This window comes from Carassius carassius, chromosome 36 (assembly GCF_963082965.1).
Source record: "Carassius carassius chromosome 36, fCarCar2.1, whole genome shotgun sequence".
NCBI classification, from domain to species: domain Eukaryota; kingdom Metazoa; phylum Chordata; class Actinopteri; order Cypriniformes; family Cyprinidae; genus Carassius; species Carassius carassius.
The window spans coordinates 2,203,427-2,228,140 of record NC_081790.1 but is presented as its reverse complement, the minus strand read 5'-3'; the positions used below and the strand labels follow the sequence as shown (position 1 = coordinate 2,228,140).

Below are 24,714 nucleotides of genomic sequence, written 5' to 3'. Positions count from 1 at the left end.
ATCAGGTGTCTTTCCGTGAAGAAAAAGAGAAAATCAAAAAAAAAAAAAAAAAAAAAAACCTTAAAAATAACATCTCAAATGGTGCTCCAGTTCCAGTCCCCCGGATAAAGATGGGAAACCCAGACATCTCATTCATACTGCGATGATGCCATTTAATTGCTCTGATACCAGCAGGAAGATCTTCACAACCAAAATTTTCCAACAAAACAAGATCCAGAATGTCCTGGGGTTACATGAGCACCATTCAGTGCTATTGAAATCACATGCTTTGTTTTTTTGTTTTTTTTACCTTGAGCCTTATGAACAAAATCCCCAGATATTATAAGATGCTTTATCCAAGTCAAAAACATAAGTAGCTTTGCATTGCACCATCATGAGTGGCTATTGAACTTTAAATGAATTAAAATGCAATAACTAACAGATCTGTCTGTTCCTCACACAAAGGAAAACTTGCAATATAGACCACGAGTCTTATAGACTGTTATGACATTTTATAGACATTGTTTGGTCATTCTGAAGTAATGAAGTTCACTTTCATCACATGCAAAGAAAGGAAGGAAAAGATGTGACGTTGTCATTTCAATCCAAGAGCATGAAGTGTTTTCAGATGTTTTATCTGGAGAGAACTGTTGGAAACTGATACTAAATTCCTCTAACTCCCTCTCGGATCTTCTCTTCTCAAAATGAAACTGTTAAACGTCTTCTGAAACACCCAAAAGAAGTCAAGTTGGGAAGGAAGACTCGTGTATTGTTCAGGAGAAACAGACCAGACTGAGAACAAAGTAAGAATATTGCTATCTATCTATCTATCTATCTATCTATCTATCTATCTATCTATCTATCTATCTATCTATCTATCTATCTATCTATCTATCTATCTATCTATCTATCTATCTATCTATCTATCTATCTATCTATCTGTCTGTCTGTCTGTCTGTCTGTCTGTCTGTCTGTCTTTCTGTCTGTCTGTCTGTCTGTCTGTCTGTCTGTCTGTCTGTCTGTCTGTCTGTCTGTCTGTCTATCTATCTATCTATCTATCTATCTATCTATCTATCTATCTGTCTGTCTGTCTGTCTTGTCTGTCATATAACTTTTATATGATCTCCTATGCTGTCGCGTCGCTAAAATCGCTTCTTTCTCACCTCGGTTCAGAGTTTATAGATAAATTCGCCGGTTTATCCTTAAATTCCGTTCATTAGATTTGATTCACACCGGAAACGAGACTTTCTGGTGTCATCTGATTGTCGATTCCAGTGGTGGTTTACCGGACGGAGTGATGATTTCATTTAACGGTGCTGTCATTCAATTCTCGGTATTCGTGGCTTGCGAAGGGAAGCTGAACTAGAAGCTTTTTCTCGCGTGAGACTAGTAGCTTTTCTGGAGCGCTTCTCGGATTCGTCATTGGCAGGCAGCCAATCAAGCTCTTGAGCGCACGCTCTTGAAAAGCGTTTACAGCTGATCCGCTCACGCAGAATCAAAACAGACCTCCACCGCTCGCAGACACCTGCTCATGTGCGACTCTCAGCGTTAAGTAAGTTCATATTACTATTGATATAGAGCTAATTAATCAGTCATGATTTGGGAAATAGAGTTTCACTATTTGTTTTTGTCATTTTAAAGTTGTAGCTATATTTTCAGCCTTGCTGCTGTTGACAATGTGTGATAACACCCAGGTTTAACATCCTGTGTTTCCTGCACTTTGATGTATTTTTGCAATATGGTGCACTTAAAAAAAAAAAGATGTAGTGTTTGTGCATAGATATGTTGGTCTCTGATGTGTGAAAGTGTGAACGTTAAGTGTGAAATGTCATAGATGTTAACAGTAATAGAAACATTCTAGTGAAGAATTTATTTTATTGAGTTATCTGGAGGTTCAGAAAGCCGACATTCAGTCATATTTTCGGTCCTTTTATACATATGGGCTGATTTCTTTGTTGTCAGATAGCAAGATACACCATGGCTTTAGATGTTGTACCACAGTAACAATTTATTTAGCTAGTGAGATAATATTTCAGACTTAATCCATTAATTCATTCGTTATTTCATTATTATTTAAAAATGTCAATGGACCATGGTAAAACCATGTCTTTGCCTTGGAGTACCAAAAATATTTTGTAATGGACAGTGCCATATTCTATTCATATTTCACTATGTAGATCTTTAATAATGCTGTTCAGCTACACAGACATACTGTACAGTAACCTACAGAGTATTAGTTGGGTGGTTTATACTTCTAGTTCAGATCTACACTCAGAAAAAAAGTTACAAAACTGTCACTGGGGCAGTACCCTTTCAAAAGGTAATAATATGTACTTTTAAAGTATGTACCTTTAAGGAAATATTATTAAGGGTTAATAATGCACAAAGATATATATTTTGCTTTTGTACCTTAAAGGTAATGCCTCACTCAGTGACAGCTTTGTAAGTGTATGAGTATGAATTTCTTCATTTAGGCTAAAGTTGAGAAAACCCATCTGCTTATCTGTAGTGTTCTTAACTGGATATAACATATTTGTGGTAGATTAGGGCTGATATCGAAGAGGTTGTTGACTGAAACCCCCAAAAAAATAAAAAAAAATGAAAGGGCAGTGAGTGAGGTTTTCTTTCCAACCACTTAACCCCGGGTTGCCCAAAGCTGTGCCATTTTCTGTAAGTGGGTTAAGGTGAGAATGTGATGTTTTTTTATCACACCAATAACTCCCTTGATATTTTCCTGTGATTTGAACCATAGTAACCTGGGGAAATCAGCTTCAGAGTCCCTAGTTTCCTGCTTCTTTGTGCTGAAATTCAAGTGAAGCGTTTCTGATTATATCATCCCTCCCAGTCTCAAAGTATTCACTCAGTCACTGGTCATGTAATTAGAGGGAAAGTCATTACATTATCTTGTGTGTGTGTGTGTGTGTGTGTGTGTGTGCGTATATGTGCGTGTGTGTGTGTGTGTGTGAATCTATTGTGACAAATTTGTATGTACTTGTAAGGCACTTATACACACAATGAATTTCCTCTCTGAAGACGAAATAAATGATCTATCTAATTTGTCAGTTTATATTTGTCTACTAAATTCATGCATTTCATACAGAAGCATTTAGATGAATTAAGTTAAAGATCAAAACTTCTGAGTGACAGTTACTATTGGACAACATTTATGAATTGTGTGTGAGTTATCACTCATTATGATACACATAACATTATGTACATTTCCTGTACTGAACATATACGTCAGAGTTTTACTGTCGTAATATGTAAATCTCTGTATTATATCAGTGGGGAATATGAGTAAGATTTAGAAAGAGATGGACCTTCCTGAGGAAGAACGGTTGCTTTATTTCTCTGCCTGTGTGAGATTTTTTTTACCTGGGGCTCTTTAGGTTTTCTCCCACGTGTGAATCAGTTCATGAATCATCTACAACAATGCCTCAGATCTGACTTGTATACAGTTATTAAGCAGCATTCGTGACTTATTATTGTTATTTTTGGTCTGGCGGCATTTGTAAATCAAGAAGTTCTTCACTGCTGAATCATTGTGGTCATGAGTGACCAGACTATAAGCCTATGCACATGCAAACACTTCATAACCGGCTTAGTTTGGGCTTGAGTTCAGGAGGTTTTCTGTGATATCAGATTGATGTGTTGTGTTTACCTGCAGGGGTCAATGAGGGGGGCGCTGGTCGTCGTATTTCAGGCTCTGCTGTGGCCTGTCGTCTCAGCATCAGGTGCGACTGATATACATTACACTTATCTGTTTTCTGTATTAGATGATAGAAGATCAATCTGGAAACAGACAAACAGTGGTTTATCCTAGATCTTAGTGTTGTCTCAGACTGTGCTCATATTTGAAGAGATCTCAGAATGAGCTTGAACATTTCCCATCAAATGATCTGACCTGCTCTCTAAAATCATTTTATAACTTTAGATTATTACTAAATAATGACTAGTGACTCATTTGAGACAGATTTTGATACATAAATCATAACTGAGAATTCCTCAAGTCTCATCCTCAAATGAAAAAGCAACATTTGAGCAATAAAAAAATTCCTTTGATCATTTCACTTCCAGTTCTGAATAAATAATTCAAACAGTGACCTTTAGAAAGTGTACCATGGTTATCATGGTTTCAGCCAAAATACAGTGTAAAAATTGTCTTAAGTACATTTTTAAGTATAATAATATTAAATAATAATGAATTTTCAATACTGTTTTAGTACAATTTATTTGTTAGGTTTTACCATAAAATGCTATTTAAGTCTTTCTACTGCCATTTTCACCTTTAATTCATTATTTAATTATCTGTAAAAAAAACTATCTTTGTAATAATTTCAAAGATTTACTAGAAATTTATGAGTGGAAAAGTAAATCCTACACCAGACTTTTTTTTTTCAGTGTAAAACCCAGACTAAATTATTATTCAAGTACTGTAACAAATATAAATATGAAGTTTTGTTAGAAGCCATTTTTTAAGTTAATATATCTACTGTAGTAAATTTACCTAACTTGTAGGTTACTGTAAATGGTAAACTTTAAGTCCAGCTATTTTCAAAGTGATCATTGTAGTTTTTGAATGATAACACTAAAGTTTGATGAAAATAAAGTGTATGTCTCTAAAATGATGATGATGATGATGATTGTCATCTGTCTTCCTCCAGCCCTGTTTACAGTCAGTTTAGAGGAGAGCGATTACGAGGCAGAGCTACATGGAGATGTCAAACTAGTGTGCTTGTTCTCCAAGATTAAACGTTTTTCTGACCTCACTGTCATATGGAGCCGAGTCGAGCCGAAGCCGGCCGTGGATGTGTATCGGCTGGAGAGAGGCACAGAAAACCCCAATTACACCAGTGCTGCGTTCATAAAGCGTGCACAGCTCATCCACGAGCAGCTGAATCTAAACAGAGCGGTGCTGCTCTTGAAGAAGCTCCAGATAAAAGATTCAGGCATGTACCGGTGCATCGTGAAAGAGGGAGATGATGGAGACTACAAGCAAGTCACGCTCAAAGTTACAGGTCCGTTTGCCTTACAAAACACTCAGCGTGACAAACAAACTCATAAAGGGAACAGGATTGCTGGAAACATTTTTAACATGTCATTTGGTTTGTTTGCATAGTTAATTAACTGCAGCAATGCATTTTAGGGTCCTTAATGAGAGTCTTTATGCAGTATGTATAAATAAATATTATTTATTATAAATAGTGCCGTCAAACGATTAATCGCAATTAATCGCATCGCAAATAAATTTTTTTGTTTACATAATATATGTGTGTGTACTGTGTATATTTATTATTTATATATAAACGCACACATTCATGCATGTATAGATTTCAGAAAAATATTTAGTTTGTATTTAATATGTTTATGTATTTAAATATATTTATGTATAATAAAAACTATATGAATATGAATATATACATGCATATTATTTCAAACTAAATACTGTTTGTATGTGTATTTATGTGTACATTATAAATACTTAGCATACGCACATATATTATGTAAACAAAGACTTTTATTTTGGTTGCGATTAATCGCGATTAATCATTTGACAGCACTAATTATAAACATATATATATATATACTATAGTATAATATAATATAGTAATATGCACAATAGTACACAATACAGTATAATGCATTGAGTTGCAACTTACAAATATAAACACCATTGTACATTTTAATCACATTTTGTGTAGGAATGTCTAAACTATTGCTAATCAAATTATTTGCCAAGAAGCAAAAGATAAAAATCATGGATACAGTGGTAGGTCATTGTAGGTCATCCAGGTTGGGTTTGAGTTCAATGCATACAGGAAATTTGCATATTGCATACTACAAAAATAATATTGAAAATGGTATTCCAAATATATCTACTTTTTCTGAAACTTGAACCAGATTGTTTTGGGTGTGAGTTCATCTATATTTCTTGTTTATGGTCTCCAGCTCCTTATACTCCCGTAAAGAAAAGCACCATGAAGACGGGTCAGGATGAGGTCGAGCTCTCCTGTGAGTCTCAGGGATTCCCATCCGCTCTGGTTATCTGGAGCGATGGCCAGAACACAAACCTTACAGAGCGGTCCATCAGCACCACACGCTCTACAGATGAAGATCTCTTCCACATCATCAGCAAGCTGACGGTGAAACGAGACCTGGTCAATAACTACACCTGCTCTTTCCTCGTGAAGGGAGAGATCCGGGAGACGGCCACCTTCAGCATCCCAGGTGAGCTTTGTTGGCTAGTATCCGAACAGACTTGGAGAAATGTAGCTTTCCATCACTTGCTCACCAATGGATGCTCTGCAGTGAATGGGTGCCGTCAGAATGAGAGACACAACCAGCTGATAAAAACATCACAATAATTCACAACACTCCAGTTCGTCATTTAACATCTTGAAAAGACAAAAGCTTTGTGTTTGTAAGAAACAAATCCATCATGAAAATGTTTCATGAAAAACCATTCCTTATGGGTAAAATGCAAGTTCTCTATCCATAATATTGATTTTCCAGTTATTTTTCCAGTGTCTCATCTGAATCAGTAGAGAAATCTGCATAGATCAAGCACCGTTTATAAGCAAAAACAGCTCTAAACAAATATGTGTGTAGATTTTGATGTAAAAGTTCATCTCAGTAGGAGCGAGTATCAGTCTACAGGTTTGGAAGTTGCCCTTGTTTCCATTGCTTATAGTTTGTGTGAGACCGTTTTTTCTTGATGTGGGGGTATGTGATATGAAATACGTAGGCAAACACATGCACAGAAGGAAAACATCAGTTTCAAATAAATGCGGAGGAGTGCTTTTGTTGCAGTTTTTCCAGCAGCCATTAGTCTCATAATGATGCAGATTTTATTCATATGTTTAAACCCTAAATCAAGTAAGCATCTTTCAGTTTTTTCTGTTACGTAAAAGAATACTAAAACATTAAGATTTGAATTAAAATTTAAAAACGAAATAATATTTAATATTAAACTAATATATTTATATATACAGTATATAATTTGAATTTTTTTGGTCTCTCTCTCTCTCTTTTGACAACTTCTGAAAATACATTATGTGCATATTGTTAAGCTTTATAATTTAACGGCAGCATTTTTCTCTCTTTACAGATGACCTCCTTCCTCACTCTTCTGCTCAGTACGTGTGGATTGTCGCCGTGGTCCTTGTGCTTTTAGCCATTGTCTTCATCTGTGTAATTCTGCATAGGAGAAAAAATGGTAATTTGCGTTGCACATTTGTGACCCTGGAGCACAGAAGCAGTCTTAAGTCACTGTTTTTTTGGCTATTGCTACAAATATACCCCAATGTATGGTTCAAAATGATAGATTTTCCTTTTATGCCAAAAATCATTAAGAGACTGAGTAGAGATCATGTTCAATTAAAATATTTTGTAAATTCCTATTATAAATATATAAAAACAAAATTTTTGATTGATAATATGCATTGCTAAGAATTCATTTGTACAACTTTAAAGATGATTTTTTCAGTATTTAGATTTTTTTGCACCCTCAGATTCCAGACTTTCAAATAATTGTATCTCGGCTTAAAAAAATGTCTGATCCTGACAAAACATACATCTATGAAACATTATTTATTTAACTTTCAAATGATTTATATATCTCAATTTCATAAACAAATTGACACTTAAGACTCAAATGTACCATTATACAATACTGTGGTAACACCATTTTTTTCAAGCATTGTATTATTTGAAGTACCTTGGAGTACCCTGCACATATGTCAATCCCCTGGTTTTTAACATAGTAGCATGACATTACATCTGTGATATTCCAGATGATTCTGTGACTTGTTTACTGTTTGTGTCGATTCGTACAGTGTCTCAATCAGATATGGTGAGCTGGATTGAGGAGTACCCAGTGTAGATGTGCTTGATTGATCTGTTGTTTATTTTAGAGAGTAGTCATGTGAGTCAACACCATATGATATTGAACGGCATGTAAAGAAGGAATCCCCAGTTTATTCAGCATCTGCAAAAGCACAGATCTGAACTTCTGTCTCTGTGGCATTATGAAACTAGAACGTGCAGAAACAGGAATGACCCAGAGAATTACCCTTATAACCCTGACACTGACCTACCCGAATATAGTGACTGTCGCTGTATGTCATACTAACAGACAGGATTTCGGGCTATGTTCATATAACACACTAACTCACTACTCTAGCTATTTCTATATGTGGTCATGTGACAACAGTGTAGCATAGCACTATTTTAAAACCGTTCATCAAATATATAATGCCTACTCTTTCACGTATAACTAAATGATAGAGGCTTATTTCCAGCACTTAAAAATGTACTCTGTTAAAAATGTTGTCTCTCAATTTTTACTCGTTTCGGAAGTTTAATAGTGAGAAATCTGAATTGTGAGATATATACTCATTATTGTGAGAAAAGTAGAGAGAACAGCAAGACATATAAATAGTGAGAACTATCAGAAAGATTGTCAGGAAAAAGTCTGAATGGCAAAATAAGCGTACAATCACGAGATATAAACTCATACTTCTGAGACAAAATGTCAGAATTGCAAGATATAAATTAGCAATAGTAAGAGTAAAGTCAAATTGAGTTGTGATATGTAAACTCGCAAAAGTGAGGAAAAGGTGCAAAGAATCACAAGGTGTAAAATTATAATTGAGTAAAAAATCCACATCAGAAAAATCTGAAAAAATGTCAGATTTGTGAGATGTAAAGTTGCAATTGTCAGAAAAAAGTCCAAATTGTGAGTGTATAATTTGTAGTTGTGAGACATAAACTTTCAATAGTGAGGAAAAAATGTTTGAATTAAGATTTAAACTTAGACAAATGTATGAGTTATGCAAAATAAACTCGCAATGGTGAGGAAAAAAAAATCCAAATTGTGAGAAGTAAACTCGCAATTGTCAGGAAAAGTAAGAATTGCAAATGTAAAGACATAAACTCATAATCCTGAGAGAAAAAGTCAGAATTGCAAATATAAATTAGCAATAGAGTAAAGTCAGAATTGTGATATATAAACTCGCAATAGTGAGGAAGAAATGTCTGAATTAAGATTTAAACTTGTACTTGTGATAAAAATGTATGAATTATGTGAAATAAACTCGCAATGGTGAGGAAAAATCCAAACTATGACTTAAACTCACAATTATCAGGAAAAAGTATGAATTGCGAAACTCCTAATTATGATAAATAAGCTTCCAGATCAGGCCATGATTGATTAGACAGTGGTTTAGTGGTTCAGCAGCGGCACGTGACGATACAAAGAGCATGCAAACACAGATTCCCGTTTGTTAATCTTCAGTATCTGCAAAAAAAAAGCACCAGGTTTTGTCACGGGTAAATACTGCAAACATTCATTAAAAAGGATTTAGTTTTTAAAATCTGCTCAGACACTGGCATCATGTGAAGGGAAATGTGCTGGTTTTATAGTAAGCTTTATACGTTATCTGACCTTCAAGCTGAAGCACCTTTTTAGGTTTCCTGACAAAACACTTTACAGAAATAGTCCTGGCAATGGAAAAATCATTTGTCTATTACACGAATCCTTGCGCTGAATGCTTAGAAGAGGCTTTTTAGTGTCTGTCAACAGCTGATGATATGATCATAAAATCATTACTATGCAAAAATGCTGTTTCATGTCCTCTTTTTATGTGCAACCATGGGTGAATTCTAATAAATTATGATAACAAATGTGTACGTGACCTCTATCTTTATCTATTCCCAGGTCAGAAAAACAGACATAATGAATCATCTCAATGTGCTTTCCTGTTTCCACACTCATCCTCTGCCACCACTGACTGTGAGTTTTTTTTTTACAAACTGACATCATTTCCAGAACAGGAACTGTTTATGCTTTTTATATGATATGACAACAAACGTTACTGTAAAGGCACTGTAAATATAGACTGAATATATATATATATATATATACACAGTACATACCAAAGGTTTAGAAACATTACTATTTTTAATGTTTTTGAAAGAAGTTTCTTCTGTTCATCAAGCCTGCATTTATTTGATCAAAAATACAGAAAGAAATGTAATATTGTGATATATTATTACAATTTAAAATAATTGTTTTTAAATGTATTATACTTTAAATAATCATTTATTTCTGTGATGCAAAGCTGAATTTTTAGGATCATTATCACATGATCCTTTAGAAATCATTCTAATATGATGATTCATTATCAAAGTTGGAAACAGTTCTGCTGATTAATATTTTTTCAGAACATGTGATACTTTTTTAGGATTCTTTGATGAATAAAAAGTAAAAAAAAAAAGAAGCTATGTTTTTAAAATATAAATATTTAGTAATAACAATATACACTACTGGTCAGTAAATTGGGGTCAGTAATTTTTTTTCCTTTCTTTTTTTTAAATAAAATCAAGACTTTTATTCAGCAAGGATGTGTTAAATTGATAAAAAGTGATAGTAAAGAAAATATATTATTAGAATATATATTATTAGATTTCTTTTTTTTTTTTTTTTATAAATGCAGTTGTTTTTAACCTTTTATTGATCAAATATATTAGACAGCAGAACTGTTTCCAACACTCATAATAAATCAGAATATTAGAATGATTTCTAAAGGATCATGTGATAGACTGGATGTTACATGTGACACTGAAGGCTGGAGGAATGATGCTGGAAATTCAGCTTTGCATCACAGGAATAAATTATTTTTTAAAGTATATTCAAATAGAAAACTATTATTTTAAGTTGTAATAATATTTCACAATATTACTGTTTTTTTCTGTATTTTTGATCAAATAAATGCAGGCTTGATGAGCAGAAGAAACTTCTTTCAAAAACGTTAAAAATAGTTATGTTTCCAAACTTTTGGTCTGTACTGTACATGTAGTGTTATAATCAGATTACTTTTTTCAAGTAACTATTAAAGTTAACACATTGCTTTTAATTTACAAGAAAAAGTCTGAGTTACTTTTTCAAAACAGTTACACCAGACTAAATATCAAATGCATTAATTCATCCTAATCACAAAAAACATCAAAATGAATTAAAACAATGAATTGCAAACTCAGAAAAAGACGCCAACCTGCAATAATTATACATGTTAAACAACACCAATGTATCTATTCCCATTTTATTAACTAATGTCTTTGCTGCTGTAGTTCAACTGTACTAAGAATTAAAAATGGCTTTAGATAAACTAATAATCATGCTTTATTGTTGTTTGATTGCTAAAGAGTGTTGAATCTTTTTCTCCTGTGATCTACTCTACAGACGTTAATTTACTTTTTTTTTTTATGTGGATTTTTTTTTATTTACTATAAATAGAACTTCTTATATTAAAAACAATCAAGCCCTGCTCATATTTAAAAAGTTACGCGAAAGTAACGCAAAAGTAATGTCACACATTACTTTCCATAAAAAGTAACTAAGTAACGTAATCAGTTATTTTTTTTAGGAAGTAACACAATATTGTAATGCATTACTTTTAAAAGTAACTTTCCCCTACACTGTATATATGTGTGTGTGTGTGTGTGTGTGTGTGTGTGTGTGTGTGCGTGTGTGTGTTTTGAAAGCATGCACCGAGAATATGACATCGACTTAAATATTTTCACATAAATATATTAATGATAGGGTTTAGAGACTTATTGTGATATATACTGTATATATGTTTTTATTTATATTTATTTATTAATTGATTCAAACAATTAACAACATATTTTTAGCATGATTTATTTATTCATTTATTTATTATTATAATTTTTACCTCAACAAGTGTTATTTTACTATTACAGTTATATACATTTTTTGAATAGATTTTTATTTTGTTTTCTGTTATCATTTCAATCTCAATTCAAAGCTTTAGTAAAAAAAATTTTGGCTTTTTTTGTGACTTTTATGAGTATTTATTTATTTATTTGGTCTTAGTTTTTATTCATTTTTATTTCAGTTTTAGATAGTTCTGCACAGCAAGCTATACTAAATAAAAAGTTTAAGTTTTTATATATGTTGTTGTTAAGGTTTATTCTAATCCAAGTAACTAAAGCATTCATTTTTATGGTTATGCTTTAGTTTAATTTAACGATAACCCTGCCCTTAACCAGAGGTGGGTAGTAACGAGTTACATTTACTTCGTTACATTTACTTGAGTAATTTTTTGGGGTAACGAATACTTTTCGGAGTATATTTAAAGATGGGTACTTTATACTCTTACTTGAGTAAATTTTTGGGGAAAATCTGTACTTCTACTTCGTTACTGTGTGTTACGCTCCTCTCGTTACTTTATCTTAATGCAATAAATGTTATAATGCTTCAGTTTGTTCCAAACGCGCCGTCTACTTTTCTCTGGACAATGAGCGATGCCCATTCGCGAATGATTCATTCTTTTGAGTCAATTCTGTTCAAAGGCTTGATCAAACCAATTGGCAAACGAGTGAATTGGTTCATGAATCAGTTTGAATGAGTTGTTCAGTTCCCTGCCGCACGCGCTGAGCGTCTGAAGTGGTTCACTCGGAGTTGTAACGTTTAAGAACAGAAAGAGCGTTGAAAACGTGGCTGGAACTGCACTGAATTGAAATCTGCAAAGGTTATTATTTGCTTGCGATGGAGATCCTTATTAGATGAACACCGCGTGTGCTGTCTACTGTTTAACAGGTAATAACTTGGGCTACATTCGATTACAGTACACGATACCACTGTGACATTAGTTTGTTGTACGTGTGTGGCTTATAACAGAGGGGAGTCAAGTTGAATGCAGCTTCCAAAAGACAAAAATAGCCGATTAAGATTTTATTAATTTTAATACAATCACACCTGTGCAAGTACGTTCAGCGAGTCATATTATCAGCTGCTAAATTCAGATCTGTGATCGCTTGCTGGCGCTGAGCCAGAGATAGATGCGTTTATACAGCGCTGCGCATTATAACAAATCACACATGATTCTTTTGAGCTTATTAAAGCATTGGCCAATCAGAGGCGTTCAGATGAGTCATCGCTAAAATGCCGGTGCTTCCTTCACTCGCTCACTGACTGAATACCTCTTTCTGGCGAATTCTCTCGTTAGAAACAACAAAGTGCAGATGTGTATACGAATCTTTAATTAAGATATTGATTTCACAGTGTTAACAGTTTCAGTGATTTTAATGGGAGTTTCTGAGAGTGATTGAAATCTAGACTGTCAGTGAAAATTATCTTTAATAATGTAAATGTTATTTGCTCTCTTTCTGAACAATGAAAGATTAGTAGCAATATTTATATCACATTAACTTTCAATGTTAAATTCACATTTAATATAAAGTCAGTCGTATTAAAAATATGTTATGGCATGACACCTAAATCTGTTACTTAAGTAAACAGACAGGGTTTTATAATAAATTACATAAATTGGAGTAAAGGCTGATGAAATATATACATTTATACACACGCACACATACATTACATACATTTTATCTATATATCTAAATAAAAATAGGCTCAGTACAGTATATATGACCCAAAGTAACTAGTAACTAACTACTTGAGTAGATTTTTTATCTGATACTCTTTTACTCTTACTCAAGTAACTATTCAAGACTAGTACTTTTACTTGAGTAAATATTTCTAGAAGTACTTTTACTTTTACTTGAGTACAGTTTTTGGGTACTCTACCCACCTCTGCCCTTAACACAATAAACTTATATCCATTACTATCCATTTATTGATCATTTTTCTTTTTCATTCAGCTTTACTGACCGTGAACGAGAACAGGTCGCAAGCATGTGACATAAACTCAGAAGGTAAAGCATTTTCTGAAATAATAATAATTATAATAATAATAATGCAGAGTTAATGATTAAATGACTTCTGTTGAGTTCAGTAGAAACTGTAAGTACTGTATGACTATTTCCCTTGAGGCCTTTATCCCAGAATGCAACAACACTGTAATGTACTGTAATCTGTCTCGTTTCCTGAACAGCAAATAAAACGGTGTCTATAGCACATTCTGAAGCACATCTGGAGGTTTCATGTGATTGTGAATCACTGAAGCCTGTTATAAATGTGTTAACATGAGCATTAGTCAAACGGAAAAAGTCCTGCATGATGCTGCTCTTGTGACTCTGATTGTCTTTCATTTGTGCAGAAACTGCAGAAAAATCTTTGAGGAGCGCGCTTATTCAACAGTATTCAGAGCTCGACACAAACGCTGAGATGAACAGCAGACTTGCTTCATATGCACTCCTCAGCAAGTAAGTGAGTGATTGATATGAGGGAATTATGAATTTGGCACAAAAAAGTGAGAAGAGTCACTCATGTGTTGAATCACACACAAACACATGACAGGAAACTTCCTAAAAATATAAAAAACATACTGATTACTGTCCGTAAGAACAAATTTCACACACTCGCCCTGACTGATGAGCTTGCAGTGAACCTTAAATGAACCTTAGGCCTAAGTATTTTTGTAATTTTCCAGTGCAAATATCTTAACATTCCTACATCAAGACATAATCACTAATAGATTTGAGACTTGAGAGTCTTGCTTTCTGATCAGAATTAAACAAGAAAAATATCTCTCGGTTGGGAAAGAAGAATGAATTCAAGGAGAAAACAAGATTATTTTTCTCACCCCTTAAGTCACGTTCTTTCTTAAGTAAATTTATATTCATTTAATGTTTTTTCTTAATTAATAGACATTTAATGGAATTACAATATAAGAAAAACAAGACAAAAAAAACATATATAAATATTATTATTATTTTTTTTTTTCAGTTATTCAGTTTAAGTGTTATCATGAGATGTCCATTAAGAAATTAAAGGAATTGATGACAGTATATTGATTATTCTAAATAATTCTGAACTGTTAATTGGATGCCAAACCAGTGTATTCTGTACATTTTCTTTTCTTTATTGATTTACTTATTTTATTATTTTATCAGTATTTTACAATGTAGTGTTATTTAATTTTATGTAATTAATTATTAGTTTGTTTAATCTTTTTATTTATTAAAAAATATTTTTATTTTATTATTTTATATATTTAAAACAGTTATTTATTTGTTTTAAGTATTTTACATTTTTATATGTAAATTTTAAAGTATTTAAATGTGTACATTTATCTATTTATTTGTTTTTATTTTTAATGCATATATTGATACATTTTAATTTTTTTAATATATGTGCAATAAAGAGGGAGAGAGAGAGAGCATATTTCCGTTATATTTATGTGTGTGTGTGTGTGTGTGTGTGTGTGTGTGAAAAAGTGTTGGCCCCCTTCCTGATTTTTTATTTTTTTGCATGTTTGTCACACTTTAATGGTTCAGATCATCAAACAAATTTAAATATTAGTCAAAGATAACACAAGTAAACACAACATGCAGTTTCCAAATGAAGGTTTTTACTATTAAGGGAAAGAATTAAGGTCTTGTGTGAAGAAGTGTTAAAACTGTGGTTTATCACACCTAAATTCAGTTTCTCTAGCCACACCAGGCCTGATTTCTACTGCCACACATGTTCCCAATCAAGAAATCTCTTAAATAGGACTTGCCTGACAAAGTGAAGTAGACATTTTTTTTATTTATTTTTAATTTTATTTTAATATAGTATATATATTAGTCACTCTGGTCCACACTCCAGTATATTAGGTGGCAGTAATGCACCTTAACGTTGGATGCCAGCTGCCATAAAACAATAAAAAGAAGAAGAAGAAGTGAAGTAGACATAATAATAATTTTTTTCTGCAATTGCAGCCGTTTGGGAATTATCTTCCTTGCATGGGTTGTACTCAGTCATTTAGAAGATAATAGCTAGCACAACATCAATGTACTGTAGGTGGCGCTACACATTGAGACTGTTTTATGCCAAAAAACTAAAGAAGAAGTGAAGTAGACCAAAAGATCCTTAAAAGCTAGACATCATGCCGAGATCCAAAGAAATTCAAAAAACAAATGAGAAAGAAAGTAATTGAGATCTATCAGTCTGGAAAAGGTTATGAAGCTATTTCTAAAGCTTTGGGCCTCCAGCGAACCACAGTGAGAGTCATAAAATAACCCCAGGAGCACAGCAACGACTCATCCAAGAGGTCACAGAAGACCCCACAACAACATCCACAGAACTGCAGGCCTCACTCGCCTCAGTTAAGGACGGTATTCATGACTCCACCGTAAGAACGAGACTGGGCAAAAATGGTCTGCATGGCAGAGCTCCAAAACGAAAGCAGAAAGAACATAAACGCTTGTCTCAGTTTTGCCAGAAAACATCTTGATGATCCTCAAGACTTTTTGGAAAATACTCCGTGGACTGACGAGACAAAAGTTGAACTTTCTGGAAGGTGTGCGTCCCATTACGTCTGACGTAAAAGAAACACCTCATTTCAGAAAAAGAACAGCATACCAACAGTAAAATATGGTGGTGGTAATGTGATGGTCTGGGGCTGTTTTGCTGCTTTGATAAATAAAACCATGAATTCTGCTCCTTTACCAAAAATTCCTGATGGAGAATGTCTGTCCATCTGTTAGTAACCTCAAGCTGAAGTGAACTTGTTTTCAGCAGCAAGACAATGATCCAAAACACATCAGCAAGTCCAGCTCTGGATGGCTGAAGAAAAACATAATGAAGAGTTTGGAGTGGCCCTGTCAAAGTCCTGATCTGAATCCTATTGAGATGCTGTGGCATGACCTGAAAAAGGCGGTTCATGCTCGAAAACCCTCCAATGTAGGTGAATTACAACAATTCTGCATACATGAGTGGACCAAAATTCCTCCACAGCGCTGTAACAGACTCATTGCAAGTTATCGCTTGATTGCAGTTGTTGCTGCTAAGGGTGGTCCAACCAGTTAATTAGGTTTAGGGGGCAAACACTTTCCCTTAATAATAAATACCTTCATTTAAAAATTGCATGTTGTGTTTACTTGTGTTCTCTTTTACTAATATTTGCATTTGTTTGATCTGAAACATTCAAGTGTGACAAACATGCAAAAAAAAAAAAAAACACTTTTTCACACCACTGTGAAATATATATATATATATATACATAGGAGTTTGAGTAAGTCATAACTGTTTCCAGTGAACTGCTGAAAAACACAGCTCTGGCTGATTAACAAACCACAATAACATGCATTGCTCATTGATTTCCTTGTTAAACCACATAATCTCTCCCTCTCGATTCCAGAGAAGGCCAATCTCTAAACATCAGCTCAATCCTGCCCGATAAGAAACAAATGATCCTTCTGCTTGGAGAACCAGGCTGCGGGAAAACCAGCGTAGCCCAAATCCTGTCATCCTGCTGGGCTGAGAGGACCACGACAGACCCCTTCAGCATCCGCCGGCTCCAGCTGGTTTTCCAGGTGGACTGTAGCCGAGCGAAAGGAGACTTTTTCCAGGCGATAAAATCCAGCGTTTCTTATGAAAAACCACTAGATGTGTCAGAGCTCAGAGAGACTCTTCTGGGCTCGAGAGACTGTTTGCTCATACTGGATGGATATCAAGAGGGAAACAAGGACCTGGATGAAACACTCGAATGGTTTCTAACAGAGCGGCAGACGTGCCGGGTGTTAATCACATCACATCCTGGAAAATGTCCAGCTCTGGAGAAAAACGTCAGGACAGTATTACAGCTCATTCAGAAACCGGAAAATTCTGGATCATGAAATCTTATACATTTTATATTTGCACAGACTGTGGTTTTGCCCTTTTGTGTTGCAAATTCAACAATGCCGGATGATGGATCTGCCTTTCGTTTCTTGGGAATTTGTTATAATCTGACTTTTGGTAAAGCAGACTCATCTGGCAGGAGATCAAACCATTTCACAATACTTGAATTCAGTTGTATATTTCAAAGACCAAGTACAGGAAAAGAGAAATGAGATCACGGTTATTTAGCCTTATCACTGTAGACACAAACAAATCATATAGAAACTATTTGCACTTATGATAATAACAAAGAAACTGCAAGCAACACCGTCTTAAACGTGAAAGCTTGGAGTAGAAAATCTGAAATGGCTTTTTCTTGTGAAATGTTTTATTTACACAATCTTGTGCACTTCTTATCAGTCAATAATGCATATGGTTTAACTGTTACATGAATAAGCACAGGTCAGATTTGCATGCTTTCAGCGAAATATAGTTACAAACTAACCATAACTACCCTTTCTTCTGACCGATCATTATGGTGCAAAAAGCAACTTCTCTTTTAGATTTACTTCAAACTTTCTGTAACAACAACACACTTTCATTTTGTTTATCGATGTAAAATGTGATGATTTTGTTTGAAGAACAAAAAACTGAAAGTGAAAACTTTCATTTTTGACTCTTTTAGAATTGTTTGGGTTTTTTGTTTTGTTGCATTTAAGCAGCTCAGTTTATCATGTTTGATGAATGCACAAGCATTGCACAAGTCTTTTCATGAAGAGACCGAGTTCTTTGTTTCACTTTTATTTTGCTTTGAGTCTGAACAGGATTAACTCACATTTCTGAGAAAACACTCTGCTTTAACTGGCAGTGAGATAAAAAAAAAGGGAAGTACACGTTTCCCGCAAAGGGAGGCCAAAATAAAATGTCTGAGTGTCATTTGGATGAACTTTTTCAGCTATTGCACTTGCGCAGGATGCCTTTTTAACTTAAGCATTAAAGAAGAAACTAATTCTGGAGCTCAAACGGATGAAATGATTTCAAGGTTTAAAGCTTTGACAGATAACGGTCTATGAGAGGAAATTACACATTACAAAAATTAAACATATTGAAAGTGAAAGTCACCGACATACAGTACATGCATTACTTTAATCCTTTGGTGCATGTAATGTTATATTACAAAGTAATTCCATTTTTTGCATGAATATTATGTTTTCTTCGCAAATTATCAATTAATCTCTGTGCACTGAAATAGCTGATTAAAAAACAAAACAAATGTTGATCATGGGATTATAATAAAGGGTCAAAGGTCACTTCCCATGATGGTTTGGATGTTACATCATATCCAAAATAATTCAAATATTTTTTAAAGATAGATGACATCAGCATCAGAGTTAAAGTGTAATTTCTGCCTGATTTGACTCTTAAAAATAACTTTTTTTTGTGTGTTTGCAACCCAATTCAACACCAATAAACGTCATTTTTACATGTATTATTTAACATTTCCATATGATTTTTGTGTTCCTGTAGTGGTGCACATCCAGATCAAAGTCAATTTCCTTCTTATGAGCTGATCGCTTAAGGTAATTAGATTTATTTAGTCAAATAAAATAATATTTTGTCTCTAATGAAACTCTTGAAAGACATTTCAGATTACTCGACACACAGCCAAACTTGTTTTAGCAGGACAGAAGTGTGTGGGCACAGAGGGATTCCCCATGTCTCCGAACCACTGATATTTCCTAATTCCTAATTCAACAAGACTTAAAAAAAAACAAAGCAACCAAAAAAGGAACAATGGCGCTTTTGTTGTTCTTTCTGTTTTAAACTATGGTACTGAAACCGCATGTATGCAAAGTTTGGGAGGGATAAACCCCCTCAAACTCCCGGTATTATTTTGTAAACTGAATAAAAATTTCAGGAGTACATTTGTCAATTGCATAAAAAATCACCCACAGGCCATCCAAGATGTAGTTGAGTTTGTTTCTTCATCAAATTTGGAGAAATGTAGCAGTCATCACGAAAAAGAGGCTCTGCAGTGAATGGGTGCCGTCAGAATGAGAGTCCAAACAGCTGATAAAAACATCACAATAATCCACAAACGATCCACACCCCTCCAGTCCATCAGTTAACATCTTGTGAAACCAAAAGCTGCACGTTTATAAACAAATGCATCATTACCATGATTTTATCTTTAAATTATCCAATCATGCTTCCTCCAGTGAAAAAGTCCACCTCAGATTGTATCTCTCATTAAAACCCAGCCATTTGTTTAGCTTTTATTTGCAGCTTTTATTTGTTTAGAACTATTTAAGCTTGTAAACGGTGCTTGATCAGTGCAGATTTCTCTCCTGATTCAGATGAGACGACTTCAAAGCAATATTATGGACAGAAAACTTGGTTTTTGGCTAGAAGCATTTAAAAATGTCTTGATGATGGATTTGTTTCTAACAAACACAGATTTTTGCCTTATGAGATGTTAATTGCTGGATTGGAGTGCTATTGATTATTGTGATGTTTTTATCAGCTGTTTGGACTCTCGTTCTGACGGCACCCATTCACTGCAGAGCATCCATTGGTGAGCAAGTGATGCAATGCTACATTTTCCAAATCTGTTCTTATGAAGAAATATACTTATGTACATCTTAGATAGCCTGAGGTTGAGGACATGTTAAGCCAGTTTTATTTTCCAGTGAATAATCTTTTTTTGGTTGAAACTTTTGCTTTCCTATTCAATGTTACTTTGTAAAATGATTCATTGTTGTTTATATATTTGCTGATAAGAATGTGCTATGATGCTATTTTTTGAAGAATTTCCTTCTTATCGCTTCACATCCACCAGTGTGTTACTATAATCAGATTTATCTAGAAGTTTGTTCCTCCTTTTAAGTGCATGCTTTAGTCACAATATATAAAATATTAGTCATTTTGTAGTTCAGTGTTGTCCATAAATAAAAGTAGATTGAATTCCCCATTTGAAATAATGCATCAGATTCAGCCAGCTGATTGTGTTGGCTAACTTCCAGGTTTGTGTGTAAAAAGTGTGTAGTGGACAACACATGTAACCTCAGGCCTGTTTACGGTCAGATGGGACTCAATGGTGTTTTCCAGCTGACTCATTTCTGACCTCTCTTAACCTCTGGTGGACATGATAAAGGCAGGCACTTTCAGCAGGGGGAATAAAAACATATATTTATAATTGTTTCTTTAAATATGAGCAGGGGTCATATGACATTGCTAAAAAGAACATTATTTGGTGTAATGCAATGAGTTTATGCAGTGAAAAAACATTAATTTCAACATACTGTACATTATTATTTCTCCTCTATGCCCCGCCTTTCTGAAACATGTCGATTTTTACAAAGCTCAATGGTCTGAAGAGTGAGGTGTGCTCTGATTGGCCAGCTATCCAGTGCATTGTGATTGGCTGAATACCTCAAGCGTGTAACAGAAAAGTTACGCCCCTTGACATACTGTGATGCTGTGTCCAAGTCAACACCAGCGAGACAAGACAAAAACAGTGAAACCCATTACAAATGAGGCATTTGTTCCATCCAGTGGGCACATAATTACTGATTATAATGACTTATACTGTCTTTTTACGTGTTGCGTTGCGTATCGCGCAAACATAAAACCATGTCTGCATTTGTGATCATACAAACAAAAATGAAATGTTTTACCTATGGCGCCGAGAGGAGAACGATCACATTAGCTCTACATTTTTCTTTCCTATTGGCTGTCGCTCCCGCAGGTTGCTCTTCATTTGCATGAAGTTGAAGGATTCTGACCTTTGTCATGTTTCTGGACACGCCCCATCTGGTCGTCAACGGACGCTGTCTATCGTGTCGCCGGAAATCGCTAGCTCTCCATTGAAATGAACAGGATTGTGTCACTTTGCTGTTGCGTGTCACTTGAAGTGTGAACGGTGCTTTAGAATGAGCCATTTTAGGTAGGCGTGGTTAAATCTGAACCTTTATAAAGAATATCTCTCTAAATTTGAGACTTTAGTCCTTGCAACTTTACCAATCTTCTTTATGCACCAAGAGCTTGTAACACTTTACTCTAAAGAGAAAGAAATATTTTAATCGCATCATATGAACCCTTTAAAGCTGCAGTCTGTAAGCTTTGCCTCTTTGTCGCCCTCTGTGTTTGAAAACCTGCAATTGCAGCTGTTTGCAGAATTAACTTCCTTGCGTGGGTTGTACTCTGGCATGGCTAGAAATTTGAACCAGTGGGTTGTGTACAGCAAAGTGTGCATTGCTGACATGGTACATGTATATGTGGCTTACGTTTGGATTTATGCTAATAGTTAAAGACTTTAGAAGAACTCTTTATTGGTGAGGACACCACATCATGGTCCAGTTTGAATACAGATTTAAAGTTCTTTTCGACATGAGACCATAGTCTGGACTATTTTTGAATTAGAGTTTTGTGAATGTTGATGCTTTAATGACAAATATTTATCGGGAACGTTAATGCTGGGATTTCATATAAATTTCATGGATGTAGTCAGATTAAAAGTAATGTAGCAAGTAATGTGACTAATTACTTTTGAAATAAAGTATTCAGAACATTAACGTGATTGCTTTTTTGAAAGATGTTACAAGTAATCAGTAATTTAATTATATGTATATCTTGTCCAACACTGTTTAACATTTAATAGGCTTTTGATAACAATCTTGCTTTAAAAAAGCACACATGCAAAATCATAAATAATAACAATAAAATATAAAAAATGAGCAAAATAAGCTAATTGTACATGCATCAACTATAAATAAAATAATTAGATTTTTATTCACACCACGAACGTTAATCAGCGAAGAGCAGTAAGTAATTTCTATCTTTCTTTTGTTGTTTAATTCACAGCAATGACAGACTGAAGCAGGTTTTCTTTTTAAAAGCTGACGCACACGACGCGGATCTGATACACATCTTTACTCCCAGCTCTTATTTAGGACTTTTAACTCATCTAAGACTGTGACTGTGTTTATGAGGTCACTTGCTAAAAATGGGCATTTGACATAACTGTGTGTTTAAAAAAGAATAATAATAAACAGATTACTGTGTGTTTTTTGTCCTGCTAAAGAGAACTACTATTTTACTGGTGCGCGGTCTGAAGCGGCTTTCTGTGCGCATGCACGTGTCAGATGCTTTAGACTGAGCCAGTACTGATTTAACTTCTCTTTTGCGTCTTATCGTGCTTGATCGTGTGTTCATATAGCCTTTCGGTAAGGTCAGCCAAAGGATTCCAGGAAAAAAGGATGCTGCGTTCATTGTGTTAACTCTTTTTAAAGGGTAAACTGAAAAAAAAACCCTGCAAAATCACAAATATATATAAATAGGCCAAGCAAAAAAAAAAAAAAAGGCTAAAAGGATATTTAGCTTTTAATGGTGCACATTTTACCAAGATTTGAAATAAAAATAACTCAGCAACTTGTAAAGTAACTTAGCATGGAATAGTCTTTGCTTTGTATTCTTTAAAAGTTTAAACCGTGGATGTTAACTTCAATGCAGCTTTTTACAGGAAGAAAAGTCATTGTTGTTCCATTAAGAGTTAATGGTTTCAAACAGCTCATGGGTAGGAAAATGTCTCCCAGATGCAGTTTAATGTGAGACCAAATATTCTTTATAGGTTCAAATCTGGACTCTGACCAGACCAAAACATGAGCCTGATGGACCTGTTCTAAATACATTTCTTAGACTGAAAAATAAGATCTGATATTTCTTTCTTTAGATATATTTTTAGTTGAGGGAAGCAAGCCAATATATATTCACACATACTTACAAATACAAAGCTGCCTAGTCATGCTTTGGTAACGAGTGTAAATGTTTCACAGCAGAGTCTTTATGAGGAATATTAATGTACTGTTCATGAGAAGGGCATCCAACCCAACCCTTCTCATATAGTCAAATATGGCCTTAAGAATAAAACAGTTGCTGAAGGGCCTCTGGATCAATAAATAAGGAACAAGGAAACTGAAAACAAATGTAACATGAAGGTGATTTCTCGTAAAGTGCTGGAAACCTCTTCCTGATGGTTTTCATTGGTGTCTCCCTCCTGTTTGCTTTTTGCTTCCTGGTGACCTTTGAGACATGCAACTGTGTTTATTGTACTTTAGTTCTATTCTTTTATTTTTGGTCCCAAAGTGCTAAGTTTTCTTTTGCATGTCGTCTCAAGTGCTGCAAAGGGTTAAAAGATGACATGCAAAATTATCAAAAGTTCACTAAAATGCTTGCTGTAAAAAATGTTATTGTTAAAAATGTGGAATAGAATTTTTGACCCCACTATATGTCGTTTCAATTAAAATGATTGATACCAGGATGCTGGACTGGAGAAGGAAGTGAGATGCACAAAACAATGCAATGAATATACACACAGTCATTTTCAATATAAGCTAAAACTCTTCTCTGACGAACTAGTGTGTGCATACATGTCGCTGTAATAAAATAATGAGGCTCGCTGGCTCCATCTCGTGGTTAAAAGTGGCACTTACATCAGATAAAGATCACGTGCTCTTTTAGCAGGCACAACACAACTTGTCAGTTCAAATTATTCGAGCATTTAAAATTATATGCATTTCTAAAGATTTTTATATCAGTCGATGTCTTATAAAACGTCCCTGTATTTTTCATGTTTACCACACGATGGCGCCTCCATACAGATACTGTGAAAATATATTTATACACAAATGTATTTTCGACGTCTATTTTGAACATGCATGGATCAGTCACGTGATTCATTTTGTAAAATAAACCTAAAATAAAAACGTGTGCACTTCTCCCCTAATGAGCTTGAGTTTCCAGTAGTGAAAAAGGCCTAATAAAAACGATTCCCAAACGTTATTAACTATTCAGCATGTTACATGTCAAATCAAACCAAATATAGTTGAAGAGAAATAACAGCAGCTAAAGATAAATACAGAGATTTGCAATTTCAAAGGCTTTATTAGAATTAATGCTTTGCATGCAATATTGTCATATTGTCAATACGCAGTCAAAAATTATATATACAATGGGCGAACTGCAATAAAAAATGAGGTGCCACTTCCAGAAATGTGAGTAATGTTAATACTACCTAGCCCACTTCACATTCCAGCCCATTAGATGGCAGAAATGCACTGTTATTACAGTAGAAATCAAAGCAGAAGAAGAGTAACACAGCT

At 34.4% G+C, this 24,714-nt stretch overlaps 1 protein-coding gene across 1 annotated transcript; it reads left to right on the top strand.

Annotated features, from left to right (window-relative positions):
• Positions 1–1,429: 1,429 nt before the first annotated feature.
• Positions 1,430–19,046, top strand: si:ch211-241b2.5 (programmed cell death 1 ligand 1). Its single transcript, XM_059525781.1, has 9 exons — positions 1,430–1,531; positions 3,647–3,713; positions 4,644–4,997; positions 5,929–6,207; positions 7,088–7,195; positions 9,698–9,772; positions 13,669–13,722; positions 14,067–14,172; positions 17,094–19,046. Exons 2-9 carry the CDS (start codon positions 3,653–3,655, stop codon positions 17,569–17,571), a joined length of 1,515 nt encoding a protein of 504 aa, XP_059381764.1. The 5' UTR covers positions 1,430–1,531; positions 3,647–3,652; the 3' UTR covers positions 17,572–19,046.
• The last annotated feature ends 5,668 nt before the right edge of the window (positions 19,047–24,714 follow it).